The sequence below is a fragment of the Trichosurus vulpecula genome, chromosome 2 (genome assembly GCF_011100635.1).
Source record: "Trichosurus vulpecula isolate mTriVul1 chromosome 2, mTriVul1.pri, whole genome shotgun sequence".
Lineage (NCBI taxonomy): Eukaryota > Metazoa > Chordata > Mammalia > Diprotodontia > Phalangeridae > Trichosurus > Trichosurus vulpecula.
In genome coordinates this window covers 32,387,281-32,402,227 of record NC_050574.1, presented here as the reverse complement: position 1 = coordinate 32,402,227, position 14,947 = coordinate 32,387,281, and the positions used below count along the sequence as shown (strand labels likewise).

At 45.7% G+C, this 14,947-nt stretch overlaps 1 protein-coding gene across 6 annotated transcripts in view; it reads right to left on the bottom strand.

The window, feature by feature from the left end:
- The window catches only part of LOC118838015 (cyclin-dependent kinase 11B), a 36,336-nt gene that overhangs the window by 13,631 nt on the left and 7,758 nt on the right, over positions 1-14,947 (bottom strand). For 3 of the 6 annotated variants that reach the window (XM_036745214.1, XM_036745213.1, XM_036745216.1), the window contains exons 6-7: positions 3,064-3,200; positions 211-333 (exon numbers count right to left, since the gene is read on the bottom strand). In XM_036745214.1, coding sequence (XP_036601109.1) covers positions 211-333; positions 3,064-3,200 — 260 coding nt within the window. Of the gene's footprint in view, positions 1-210; positions 334-3,063; positions 3,219-14,947 lie in introns of all 6 variants that reach the window. The other 3 variants (XM_036745211.1, XM_036745212.1, XM_036745215.1) reach the window with 1 other exon arrangement.

Sequence of the window (14,947 nt, the reverse complement as noted above, 5' to 3'; positions counted from 1 at the left end):
TCGAGAAACAACTATGTTTTTACAGAAATATATGGCCTGGTTCTTCAGAGGAAAAACCACCATCCCCAAGGTTAAGTGCACCACCTGTTTGCTGGGAAAAAGCTCCCATGAGAGTATCCCAACATCTCGATTATGGTGAAAAGCCAGCAAGCGCCATGTCCTGAGAGGCACTGACCACAGTGCCTGGCTGGCACCCAGGCAGAGGCTTACCTGGCTTCCTGCCATCCCCTTGCTCAAATCTCTCTCGCTGTTGGCGTAATGGGCTTCGACTCCAGTGACTTATTTTTACTTTGTCTCCATAGTCTTCTCGCACTGTTCTGTGATGTGCAGAAACTGGCAACCCCAGAAAAAAGAAGGCATTGACACCAGCTTGCTTCAAACCAAAGGCCCTTTCCTCAAAGATTCCTTGTGCACACAAATACAAGGCTAGCTGTAATCCACAGGGGTGGGGAGCCGCTTATGTTCCCAGCTCCTCTCAGAGCTGCTGGACTTGCATGGGGCATTTTCAATTCAGAATCACAGAATCTCAGAGTTGGAAGGGCCCTCAGCAGCTATCTAGCCCAACCAGCATCCGAAAAGAGATCTGTTCTGTAATCTAAGCCACAAGTGGCCATCAGCCTCGGCACCATCCATCCCCCAGGTTGACAGCTCTGCCACCCCTTTGTGGTTCCTGGCCCTGCCCTCTGGGGCCTAACAGAACAACTAACCCCTCTTCCCTGTGGCAGCTCCCCAAATCCTGGAAGGCAGTTATCCTGCCCTCCCCAAAGGCTTCTCCAGGCTAAACATCCACCAGTCCTTCAACTAAACCTCACAAAGAGGCCTTTCACCATGCTGGATGCCTTCCTCGAAAAGCTCGCCAACTGGTCAACGTTCGTCAAAAAGTGTAGAACCCCCCCAATGGTGCCCAATACTCTGTGTGAAAGTGGGACCATCCCCTCACCAGGCCTGGATGCCATACGTCTCAATTCAACAAATGTCTCATCACCTCCTAGGTGAGAAGCACTAAGTTGGACAGTGGGAATACAGACAACAACCAACAACAACAAAACAGGCCCTTCCCTTAGAAGTCACATTCTAACAGGGGTGGGAGAACACCATGCACACACACAAATTAGTACCCAGTAATCAGAGGAGTGCATTATCCTGTCTACGCCATCTCAGTTACATGAAGGTGGGAGGACTGTCCTAGCACGCTTTTGGCTCATCCCCCCAAGCTGTGCACACAGTAATAAATGCTTGTTGACTGAACGATACCAAGGTCACAGTGAAGATTCCCAACCACATCTGTCCAAAGAAAACTAACTTCTGTCCAAGGACCATAAACAGTTTCCTTGATTTCAGGCCACCATGTTACCAATGTTCTCCTCCCACTGATCACAAATGAGTCCAGAAGTGTGTCTGTTTTAGAACAACCCACTATCACTACTTAAAAAGCAAATAAACTCCCCAAACAACATCCTTTCTCCCCCAACCACACTCGCCTGCCCCCCCTCAGCCTCCTGGTGTTGGGTTTTTCCTAATGCTAATTTTCAAAGTGGTGGAGAAATCAACAAAGAGAAATTCTATTCTTCATCTGATTGTCACTAACAAGGATGGAAATGATGGCCACTGGAGAAAAGTGGCTATTCTACCTTCGAATTTATGAACGAGGAAGGAAGAAGATCACGGCTGGGCAGTCTGATGAGGAGCCTAGATCTGCAGAAAGCAGATGTCAAAAGGGTAGAGAAAGGAGAAGGGTCCCATTGATTAGAATTCTCCAGCCAAAGTTAGCACAGGGGATACACAAAAATAAACAATTGAGATGAGGATGAAGAAGGGAGGTTTTCTAAAGAGAATACTGTGGGTGTACAAGGAACTATTAGCCAAATCAGGTTTTAGTTTTTTTACTTCCAGAAGATGTAAGTAAGAGCTGATTACTGGGAGTGAGCACAAAAGCCCGGCACGATCTTTGAAGCACAGTGAAGCTCAGGAATTGGCAAGGGCTTGTAAGGACCACAAAAAGGAATCTTTGAGTTACAGTGGGGTTAGGAGGAGGCCTAAAGAAGGAAGAAACCTGGCTCAGGACGTATGGGACGATAACAGAGACTCGACTTTATTTTACTTCTTTCTTGTGTGTAAAGGATAAAGATCTTTGGAATAGGAAAGGACAGAACAAAAATGGCAAACAGGGAGTCGATGCCCAGGATATTTAGGTGGGGAGGAAGAGTGTCTAACTGCCCTTAATGAGTTCAAGTTTCTTGGCTCGTACTACCTACATCCCCAAGTACTGAAGAAACTGGCAGAAGTGGGCAGGGGTTGTCTTGATGCTCAAAACAGGAAAGAGAAAGGGGTCTCTTTGTAAAGGCCAATGAGGTGATTTGATTCCTGGAAAAATTAAAGAACCTCTCTTTCAAAGAACAATTGATAAGCCCCTCGATGAGGACCCAGTGATCACAAAGTGCAAGGACAGCTTCCTCGAGAATGGGTCTCGCCAGACCACCCTGACGACGACACCCAAAGAGGCGCATTTAGGTCTGATGAGAGGGGAAACCTGCTAACGGTCAGAGGGAACGAGGCCCCAGTAAGGGGCTCCCCCTCGCTAGCGCTCTCCAGACAAATGCTGAAAGACCACCTTCTTGGCATGGTGTAGAGCAGATGTCTGTTCAGGCATGGCTTGGCTTAGATGGCCCCTAAAGTCTCTTCCAACTCTGGGATTCTCTTATACGAATGAGCAGCACACAAATACGTGTTATAAGTTTGTGTTGAGGTTGACCAATTTCTCCACAATGGACCTTCCCATTTTGTGCACATTTACTTTGACACCGAGGCCAACAGATATATCACATATGTGCAAAATGTCTAGTAGCTTCAAGCTCAACCTTTCTGTGATCAATACTCAATGCATTTCGGCCTGTTTAAGGGACTCCTTTTCTGGAGCGGAACTCACCCTAACAATGCCCCGCCAAGCTCAGCACACAAATGAGCATTCCTCGAGGGAAGGCTTTGTCCAGGGAGGCAGGTGAGGGCCTGGCAAGCCTGCCCATCCCTTCTGCCCCCGGCCATCTGGCTCGGCAGGCCCATTACCTTCTCTTCTGGCCTCTCGCTCTTTGCGCCGCTCCTCGGCTCGTCTCTCCCGCTCCTTCTGTTCCCTCTGCTCCTTTTGCTGCTCTCTCATCTTCCGCTCGCGTTCCCTCTTTCGCTCCAGCTGTTCAAGACGATCCCTGGAAGCAATCAGATGCCTACTTTTTTTTTAATTCAAATAGGAAGGTTCCAGTATTTTTCAGCACTTTCATTTACAAACGATCTTTTCTCAGCTTGTTCAATCTTAACAACTTACACTAAAACAGCTGATATAAGAAAAGATCTTCCGCAAACAGAGAAACACACACACAAAGCACTGTTCTCAGTCATGTCACTGGCATAAGGAGCCCCGAACAGAAAAATGGGAGGCCGCAGCACTGGCTGTTCTGCCAGACTACATCACCAACATTTATGAAGCACACATGACAACCCAGCTCCTGGGAAGGTCCTGAGGGGGCGGCCCAGAGGACTGAGGGACTGAGCCCGATCTCTCCAGCAGCTGCGTCATTTGAGGCAATCCCCCGCCTCTGCCTCCACCACATAAGGACACCTCCCAGAGTCCATCAGTTCACTCCACCGGCAGAGTGAATAGAAACTGGACTGATAAGTTAGGTGGGAATTGGGGAGTTGCTTGGGGGGAAAACACATCATTTTCCTGATTATCATCAGAGTCATCAATGTTATCTTCTTAAAAAATATAGGTGGTACAGTGAACAATGCTAGACTTAGAGTCAGAAGACCCGAGTTCAAATCCTGCCTGAGACTTTAACTGGCTGTGTGACCTGGTACAAGTTATTTAAACTCTCTCAGCCTGTTTCCTCACCTGCAAAATGGGGATAATAATTCTAGGGCTGTTATGAGGACCAACTGAGAAAACCTATGGAGGCATTCTGCACACCATGAAGCGCTACCTAAACGTCAGCTGTGCTATGATTACTGTTATTAACTGAGAGGACACAGATAATTATTTCTGGTGGCTCCTAATAGAATTAAGAGGTATCATTTCTGGAGTAACTTGGAGTCAGCGTGCTTGCTAGTACGATATAACAAAATCTAAAAAGCCCATTAAAAACCAGCCATCACCACAGGGACACCTGAGCACAGCCCAGCACGAGCAGCCCCTGAGCCCGTGGGGAGCCATTCTGGCTGTGTCACCCTGGGTGAGTGACTTCACCTCTTGTTGCTATGTACAGAAGCCTCCGGAAGACTCTAAGTTATGTAGAAGGTGCCACTCTCCTAGGTAGATGCGGCTCCAATCAAAGCTCAGGTTGTCCATCTCCCAAGTCTGGTTCCTCCCTGCACACCAGGGAAACTGAGACTGACTACGTGAAGGGAAGCTGCCTGCCCTCACCCTCCACAGCTCCCAGGAAACCTCCGGGGGGACTGGGCTGCCCAGAGTCCAGTGTCTGCCAATGTGTGACTCTCTCACCATCCCAAGCCAGCCTGGGGCATGGGGCTCTCTGCTTCTGCTCTTACTGCCTCTCAATGCCCCCTCTAAAAGGGTAAGGGCATAGCTGAACAGAACCTCAGACACTTCCACCCACAGCTGACCCCAGGCCCTCAATCTGCTCAACTGACAACAGGGTCAACTTACTGAAGAAGTGAGGGACGAGCGGGAGGAGGGAGCTGCTTAAACAGGGTCAGGATGGGCTGCGAGGAGATAGGATGGGCAAGCTCTGTTCTCTCTCCCTTGGCTTGGGTTCCTCTCCCCGTCTTGGGGAGTTCCATCTATCAATAGGCAGACAGCGAACAACCAAGCTCAAGTAGCAGCTTTGCCCCTGCAGCCCCAGGGTAGGAGGGACACAGAACTCTCCCCTTGGGCCCCTCCTGTCTCAGACAATCGATTCCCTCTTCTCCTATCCAAAGCTGGCTTCTCTAGCCATACTCTGGATTTCATCCCTTCTTATATGAAGGAGGCGAAGGAATGAGGAGAAGTAACCCAGGAGGAGGTGATTAGCACATTGATATAACCAAGAAAAAGCAAATTACACAACAAATTGGTAAGATGGCAAGATATGAGGTAAAAGAAGTTAGTGAGAAAAGAGAAAACCAAAACTTATGTTATTACAGTGCGCATACTTGGTTGATAAGAGGACAGACTATGGGTGTACAACATGCATAAAATGTGAGACATTTTGCCAGAGAGAACCGCCAACCTGGAAGGAGAATGGCTGGCCGAGAATATGGTGTCTGGGGATGGTGTCTTCATTTCTAAAACTCAGTCAGTTTAAAATCTAAGAATGCCAGGCCCTCCCCCAGGGAGAGTACACCCCTAAAAAGGGCTGGCAAGAATGTTGGTGTGCTGGGTCATGTTGGGGACTGATTTTTCTTTTTTTTTTTTCCTGTAATGAGGGAAACAGGAAGGGATAGATTTAGAATCAATGTAAAAAGAGAAAAGGCAGCAGCAAAATAAGATTTATCTTAAAAAGAAAAGAAGTTGATGTGGTTAGCAAGGTAAGAGGTGGCAGAAAGACCAGGAGGGAGCAATAAAAGGGTACAAAATGTTAAAAATGTTTGGAAGAAACAGTGATGGACGCTCGAGGGCAATCTGCAAATGAAAGCCACATGGAGAGGTCTGCAGCCTCTGTGTGACTTCTAAGAGTCATTAAGCTGCATGCTGGTCTCTAGGAGCACCTGGTCACAAGCGCAGGTTTATCAGGGACGAGTAGGATAGAATGTGGAGGAGCACTGTACCCAGGTAGTGGAAGGTGAAAAGGACCCCTGGGAAACCTGAGGGCACCAACTTGTGGGTAAGAGTGCCCTACTCAAAGAGAAACACTGGGAAATAGTCTGAGAATTCGGTTCGGACCAATATCCTACCCCACATGCCGTAACAAGCTCAAAACAGATGTCTGACCTAAAGATAAAAGATCACACCACTAAACAAACTATAAGAGATAAAGTCAGGGACCTTTCCCATCTCTGGCTAGGAGGAGAATTCTTAACCAAGTGGGACAAAGCAGAGCTCACAAAAGAGAAGACAGATGGTTTCTATTCAATGAAACATTCTTTTGAATGAACAAAATCAGTGCAACCAGGATGAGAAGGGAGACTGCTGAATGGGAAAACCATCTTTGCATGAAGAATCTGCTATCTAAGATCCACGGCCTGCTATCGCTTCATGTAACCTCCTGGGCAGCTATGCAGATTCTCAGTCAGAGGCTTCAGTGCTTGAAGCAGAACCCTCTGCCACTGCCCGGTCCCCCCAAGAGTCAGACTGATGTAAAGTGAGAATTGGTTCTATGTAAAATGAAGAGCCATTCCCCAACTGGTCAAAAGACAGGAATAAAATGTCCTCAAAAGAACTGTAAACTGTAAACTAGTAAACTTTGGAAAGACTGCTCCAAATCCCTAATGAGAGAAATACAAATCAAAATGGCCCTGAAGTTTCATCTCATCCCCAGCAAACTGGCAAAGTTCAGAAAAGATGGAAATAGTTAGAATTGGAGGGACCGTGGGAAGATGGCCATACAAATAAGTTGTCTGCAGAACTAGAACCTAGGCCAACCATGCTGGAAAGCAATTTGGAATTATGTTTAAAAAGCGGCTACCTCATTGATCAGCAATCCCACTGATGGCAACACAGAAGTGGAAATCAAGTGGCTGTTCCCCGAGTGGGGAAGAGCAAAACATGGCAGGGCACAGGAAGGCTTGGACCATGGCTATACCATACAAACGACCAAGAAGTTTTATGCAAAGAGTAAAGGCAGTGCAGAGCCCAGGACTACGACAGATGATCAAGATGCCAAAAGGAGAACAGCAGGGGTGCGATGCGGGCAAGGACTCCCTTGCTCCAGGGATCTAGGGACCTGTTTTCCAAGCAGTTAAGAGTGGCTCCATGAAGACAGGCCTGGGAACTACCACCCAAAGGACCACTCATTTTCTGCTCCTTGCTCTGGGCAGTCCCAAAGGATCCTACGAGAAAGACTAAATACCCAAGATTACAAACGTCCTGGGCAAGTAACTCAAGACCACAGGGCAGGTGTGTGTTTTCCTCACTGGCATCCACTGAAGTCAAGGATGATGCCAGAGAGGTAAACAGCAGGGAGGTGAATAGCTGACCAAGAAGATGATGTCTGGGGATAGAGTTTGGATATCTAAACCTTAGTAAGTTTAAAATATAAGAATGCCAGACTCTTGGTTAGGGAGAATATGTACCTATTAAGATCTGGCAAGAATGTACCGCTTGGTGGTCTGAAAATTCAAACAAAAATCCAATGTGAAAAGGACAGAGGTGGGAAGAAATTGTTGGTATTTTCCCACCAAACTAGATGCCAAGTATGTACTAGAGTATGACCAGAGAAGCTACAATCAAAGAAAAAAAAGAGGTGGCAGTACTCAGAAGGTACTGGTGACAAAATCTAAGAAAGGTGCCAGTAAGAAAACCCACCACCTAAACAGTCATACACAAACCCACAAAGGTCAGGACAGTGTAGGATCCCAGCGCCCATAAGGAGGTATCACTGAGACTTTGTGGGATGAGCCCCATGACTGACATGCGGTTCTGGACAGGCAGGGGTACCAGGGGAAAATCTGAGAGGGGCCAGGGGAGGGGCAGCGTACAGTAATAAAGTATGTGCATATGAAGAAATCCAGGAATCAGAAAAGCAGGGCAGAGAGCATTTCTGTGAAGACCAGCGGAGGGAGAGACAAAAACAATTTTGTCAGGGACTAGAGTCAACCATAGACCATTAGGACAGAAAAGGGAATTAGACAAGGAGTCTAGGAAACATGATAAGCCTAGCATAAAGGCATGATATAAGAAAGATGGGAGGCTCCAATGACCCAAACACCTGCTGGAATTCTATCAAAAGCAAAGCATTTATGATCTCTTAACTCATCTCCAGGAAAACTGCATTGTTCAAAGGCAGAGGGTGAGGGTGCATGGGAAACTAATAAGGGAAAATTCTATTCTGGATCTGATTCTCACCAACAGAGAGCAACTGGATGTAGGGAGGGGAAAGGCTAGAGTGTTGGAGGAAGGGAAAGCCAGTCATAGTCCAGCCTGAACCCTAGATTGGGAGGAGAAGGGAAGGGCATATATATTTCAAAGGATTCAGAGCAAAAGGAAATCATGAACTAAAATTCTCTAAGGGAAGTCAGCCCAGGAGGGATGGAAAATTCTCAAGAGTGAAATGCTGAAGGTATACAGAGAAAGACATCCCCTCTCCCCATTTTATCCTGACAAAGTTCTAGAAAGGTTATAGCAAAAAAGACAGAAAACAAAACCAAAGCTATAAACATCAGTAAAAACGAGATAAAATGATCACCATGTGCAGATGACATGATAGCCTACTTAGGGAACTCCTCAAAGCCAGCCAAGAAACTGACTGAAATAACAGCCATAGCAACATAGGATACAAAATCATCAATTTTTAAATATATTAACAAAAACTAGGAGGAAACACATCTAAGGTAACTATAAAATGCATAAGATATGTGGGTGTTAACCAACCAACACATACAGAGTTTATACGAATACAACTACAAAACATTGTACAGAATAAAGGGAGACAAATAACCAGAGAGATGTTCACTCTTTGTTGGGCAATGCCAATGGAATAAAAACGTTAAGACTGCCTAAATTAATCTATAGGGTTAGCGTTATACCAATCAAATTACTGAGATCCAAATGATAAAGTTCACACAGAAGAGCAAAAAATGTAAAATCTCAAGGGAAGAAATGAAAAAGGCACAAATGAAGAGGGTAGAGGATGACCATAACTCCACCATTTGGCACAGGCTAAAAACAGAGAAGTGGATTGTGGGAAGAGGTGAGGAAGCAAAACACAGGAACAATCCAGAACAGTAAATAGTTCAGTGCCTGACAAACCCTAGGCCGTAAATTAACAGGGAAAGAGCTTTCTTTTTGATAAAAAATGCAGGGAAAACTGTAAAGTATTTAGACAAAAATTAGGCTTAGACCAACATCTTATACATAACCTGAGAATAAATAATCATGCCATCAAAAATTAAGAAGAGAATGAGTTTGGTACCTTTCACAATCAGGCTATGAGACAATCCTCAACCAAATGTAGAGGATGTAATAAAAAGATGAAATAAACCACAAAAAATTAAAATGCTTTTGCATGAACATAATCAGGAAGAGACAATCTGAAGAGAAAAACCAGAGTGGGAATATACTGACATCGGATTTCAACAATAAAGGCCGGATATCTAAAATATGTAGTGAACGGTCCCAATTCTGTAGCACCAAAAGTCATTCCCCAAAAGGTAAGTGGTCAAGGGCTGCTTTATAGCGTTGCAAGCTATAAAGGATAAGAAAGCATTTTTGAAATCACAAACAGTAAGAAAAATGTAAATGAAAATAACCCTGAGGTTTCACCTCCTACTATGTGAATTGGCGAAGATGAAAAAAGATAGCACCAAGCAACACTGAAAAGGCTCTGGGAGCACAGATGGACTGGTATTCCAATGATGGAATTATGAAGTGGTCCAACTAGTCAGGATTTCAATTTGGAATTCCACAAGAAAAATGAACAGCTGTTCGATGACTCTGACCCAGCAGCAACAGCACTACTTGGCATGTACCCCTAAGAAGACAGACAGAAACAAAGGCCCAGTAAGTCAACAGCATCACTCTTTGTGGTACCAAAAAACTGGAAACAAAATGGGTGACTGATGACTGGGGAGTGGCTGAAAAGCTGGTATGTAAACAGAGGAACATTGCTGTACAGCAAAAAATGATAAATGATGAAGAACGCAGAGAACCGTGTAAGGATTTATACGAACTGATGCAAAGCAAGATAAACAGAACCAAGATAATAATATACGCAATGATTACAACAACATAAACTACAAACCATCGAAAGGAAGCTGAAATCTGAGAGGCCTCGGAAAGGAGGTGAAGAAGCAGGCCTGTCTGTGATCACAGCAGAGGACCAGGGGACGGCTACAGGAGGATGCTGTACACCCTGCTACGACATGGTCTGGATATTCCATCTGTTTGCCAATTATTGTCTCTAAGGATGGTTCGAGGGGGGTGAGGGTGGAAGCTGATTCATGTCAAGGCAAAAGGCATCAATAAAAAACAATTTTTTGAAAGTCACAAAAAGGAATATTTTTGGTGAAGAGGAAAAAGAGGAGTTTTCTGAAGAGACAAGTAGAAGAACTGAGAACTCCCCAATCATGTCAAGATTTTTGGAACACATAAATGAAAGCAAAGGCAACCGATATATGGTCAAAGGATATAAACAGGTAGTTTTCAGATGAAGAAATCAAAGTTATCTACAGTCCTATAAAAAAATGCTCTAAATCACTACTGATTAGAGAAATGCAAATCAAAACAACTTCGAGGTACCACATCACACCTATCAGATTGGCTAATGTGACAAAACAGGAAAATGATAAATGTTGGAGAAAATGTGGGAAAACTGGTGGAGCTGTGAACTGATCCAACCATTCTGGAGAGCAATTTGGAACTATGCCCAAAGGGCTATAAAACTGTGCATGCCCTTTGACCCAGTAACACCACTTCTAGGTCTGTATCCCAAAGACATAATAAAAATAGGAAAAAGACCCACATGTACAAAAATGCTTATAGCAGTTCTTTCTGTGGTGGCAAAGAATTGGAAACTGGGGGGATGCCCGTCAATTGGGGAATGGCTGAACAAGTCGTGGTATATGAATGTAATGGAACACTATTGTTCCATAAGAAATGATGAGCGGGCAGACTTCAGAAAAACCTGAAGATTTCCATGAACTGATGCCGAGTGAGGGGAGCAGAACCAGGACACCCTCATACACAGCTACAGCCACACTGTGCAGCGACTAACTTTGAAAGACTTGGCTCCTCTCAGCAATGCAAGGGTCTAAGACAATTCCAAAAGGCTCGTGATGGAAAATGCCATCCACATCCAGAGAAAGAATTAGTCTGAATGCAGATCGAAGCAGACTATTTGCTCTCTCTCTCTCCTTTTGTTTTGTTTCTTTTCTTGTGGTTCATTCCATTCTTCTTTAAAACATGACTAATGTGAAAATATGTTTAATATGAATGTATACGTAAAGTCTATTACCAGATTGCACACCGTCTTGGGGAGGGGGGAGGAAAAGGAGGGGAAGAAAATTTAAAACTCAAAATTTTATGGAAGCGAATGCTGAAAATTAAAAATAAATAAATTAATAATATTTGAAAAAGAAGAAGAAGCAAAGGTAACTAGCTACCAGACAGCTTTCTGGTAAGAATACTATCAGAAGTGCTAACACTCAGAAGGACTAAGACTACTGACGAGGAGTACTAAGGACAACAAAATACATTCCTTAGCTAGACTGAAAAACGGGCTGCTCGAAGAGAAATGGGACTATTGCTCGAGGTGGCTGGGACACAGAGGGAAGGAGGGACTCTACTGTATTAAGATTCTGCTTTCCTGCCAAGGGAAAGGACCTTTGGATTGGAAAGGAGAGAACAAAAATGGCTCAGCAGGGAGTTAACAGTCAAAGATAAGAAAGGTGATAGTCAAAGAGGACCTTCCTGCTTCTGATGAATTGAAGTTCCAAGGATCTGATGAGCCACCTCTTCCAGGATTCAGAGAATGGGCAGCTATGAAGGCTGAGCCCTTGTCAGTGACCTCTGAAAGATGGCGGAGAACAGGACAGGGACTAGAGCACTGAAGGTCAATGTCCTAGCTTGTTCTCAAAAAAAGAGAAAAGAATCTGCAAATAAATGATGAGATAATGAGCTTGATTTCAACTCCTCAAAACATTCTAGAACATACTGTTAGGAACAGTTCATGCACATCTAGAACAGGAAGAGGCTGTCAGAACTAGTATGGCTTTCAGCAATTTTCAGATGGGGTCGGGAGAAAGCTACAAACATAGTCTCGGGGCAGCGGGGAGGGGACTGGGTCTCCCTATCTCACCCAGGCTGGAAGAGCAGCCACTACTCATAGGCCCAGCCCCTCCTCCTTTGCTCCTGGGAGCTCCCCACCTGGCTGCCGGACATACTGAGGACTCTTGATAGGCCCAGAGCTCCTGAGGAGCAGGGATTTACAAAAGTGCCCCCCTCATGCCTGGCCTAAATAGTTTTCCTAGACTCCAGCTGTATTTGACGACATAGCCTGTGCATCAAAAAGTTGGTGAGGCCTCTCCTGCTGCTGCTCAAGGAGCCAGCCACCACCAGAAACGACATTGTGACCATCAGAACCAGGAGGCTCATGACAGACTTCTTCTGTGTAAACAGATGATTAGAGATGGCCGTCATCCTCCAAAGGCCACAGTGCCTAAGACTGAAATTCAAGAAAAACTGGCCAAGATGCATGAGACAACTCCAGATGTCATTTCTGCTTGTGATTCAGAAGACAATTTGGTGGTGGCAAAACAGGAGGCTCTGGCATGATTCATGATTCCCTTGACTACGAAAAGAAAAATGAAGCAGAGCACAGACTTGCAACGCATGGCCCGTATGAGAAAAAAAAAAAAGCCATCACGAAAACAGCAAAAGGAGCACAAGGCACAGAATGAAGAAAGTCAGGGCTAATGCAAAGGCCAAAGTAGTGCTGGCAAAAAGAAGGAATAAAAGCCTTATGGAGGATGTTTATCTGTGAAGAGAATACGGATTTTTCACCAGAGCACAAATAAATTATGTAAAGACTTTCAAGGCAAAAGGAAAAAAAAGCTGATGAAACGTGAGCTAGACAATGGTACAAATGTGTGGACTGGGAGCAGGCTGAATGGATGGAGTCGAAGTCCTTGATGACATCAGGCTAAGAGGAGGTCTTTAGTGGCATGCCCCACTAACTTAGGCCTAGCCCTCTAATGGGTATTTAGATAAAGGCCCAGATGGAATCTGAAGAAGCTAAAAATCTAAGAGGGAGAGCTAATGCATTGGATGAGAGTCAGGATCCAAAAAGCCCTTGGCAGGTTAGAGGATTAGGCTGAATCTTATTAAGGTGAAATTTCTTACACTTGGGTTTGAAAAATCAACTTCTTGCTAGGGGAAGCAAGTTGTCTGAAAAAATCTGGGGGTTTTAAGAGATGTCCAGTCCCCTGGGTGAGCATTGACACGGAAGCAGACAAAGCTCTGGGGATCTTGGGCTCCCTGGAGAGGTGCAGCTTCCAGGACCAAGGAAGTGACAGTCTCACTGTCCTCAGCCCTGGTTTGACCCCATCTGAATTCTGAGTTCAATGTGGGGCATCACAGTTTAAGAAGGGTATTGGTGAAGAGCCTCAAGTCAGCTTCACACATGGACACAGGTTGGAGGAAATGGAGATGCTAGTCTCAAGGAGCCTCAGGGAGGAGAGGACAGACCGCTATCAGCAGGTTATGGAGGAGACAAGCCACCTAGTATGATCCCTAGCCATACGCTTCAGCCCCCATTAGTGAATCACGAATCCTCTGAAGGATGTAAAATACGGTCGTTGGTTTCAGCTTAATAATAATAAGCCATGTGTATTTGAACAATGCAACCAAATCAGGGGAATCACTATCTGCACTAATTCCGGCCGTAGCTGGGCTTACTTATTTTGCTTGTCCCCGTGAGGAACAACTAAAGCAGTGGGTAGAAGCTGCAAACAGATAAATTAAGGTTTGATGCTGGGAACCACTTCCTAACAATTCACGGGGCTTCTTTGTCCAGGGAGGGAGTGGGACCAGTTCCAATTCTGACATTCTGTGGCTGTGTCCCTCTATCCCCAAGGGCCCCACTCCCCTCATATCCCTTTCCTGCTAGCAGCTCCAACCACTCACATCTCCAGTCTTCCCTTCTGTTTAAGCCTATTCATGAAATTCCTTTTCTTAGAGGTGGGGGAAGCCTTCCCACAACTCAAGGCATACTCCAATGACCAACCTCTGCCTTCCATTTTCAATGTTATGGGCGGACTACCTGTCTCCACTGCCTCCATCGCCTTTCTCATTCTCTTCCAATCTGACCACTCGCTGAGACCGCTCTAAGATCCCCACTTCCTGACCTCATGGCACCTTCAGGAAGCACAGGCACCTGTCGGACACCCTGCCTGGAGCTCCCCCCTGTGCTGTCTCGTGCCCTGGTCCTTCCCTCTATCTGCACTATGTCCCTGCTTGGGCACCACTCCCTCTATGGCCCCCTGGAGCACAGGAGCCTCCTACCAGGCATGCCAGGCTCCCTTCTCGTCTTTCACTGACGCACAGATCGAATGACATCACTCTTCTCTCAAACCCTTTGATGGTTCTCACTGCTTCCCAAATAGTTTAGAGGCCTTGGGCTGGGACTCAAGGTGCTCCCCAACCTGGCACCACTTTCCCTTCCAGGCTTCCCTCCCCCGCCCCCTGCATGTTCTGGTCACACTTTTCCATGTGTCTAGAATTCTGACTCCCTCTCCTATCCAGTTCTGACACCACCTCTCCCATGAAGCCTTTCCTGATGCCAGTTTGTTCCTCCTTTCCCCTAAGAAAGCAGTCACCTTTCCCCTAATGTAACTTTAAAAAGCAATGATTTAGCACCTATGGAACCTGATGAGCATAGATTTAGAGCTAGAAGGGCCCTCAAGGGCCATCAAATGCAACCCCCCCTCATCTTACACATGATGATACTGAGGCTGAGAGGGGCAAAACAACTTGTCCTGGGGGCACCCAGCTACTAGACATCTGAGGCAGGATTCGAACTTGGATTTTCTTGAATCTAAGCACATCACTCTATCCACCACACCACCTGGCTATCATCTTGTACTGTACAGAATATGAGCTCCACGAGGAGACAGGATGTCTCTGTCCCCAGCCCAGAGCTGGTTGAGGTTCTCTAGCATCATTCTGCTGGTTTCCTAAACTCAATTATCTCCTCTTCTTCTCTCTCCTTATGTCCATGCCCCTCTAGTTAAGAAGTCTAGGGGGAATAATGGATCCAATGAGATCCCTGTAAAGGGTTCTGGACCCAATGGCACTCAGTGCCATTAG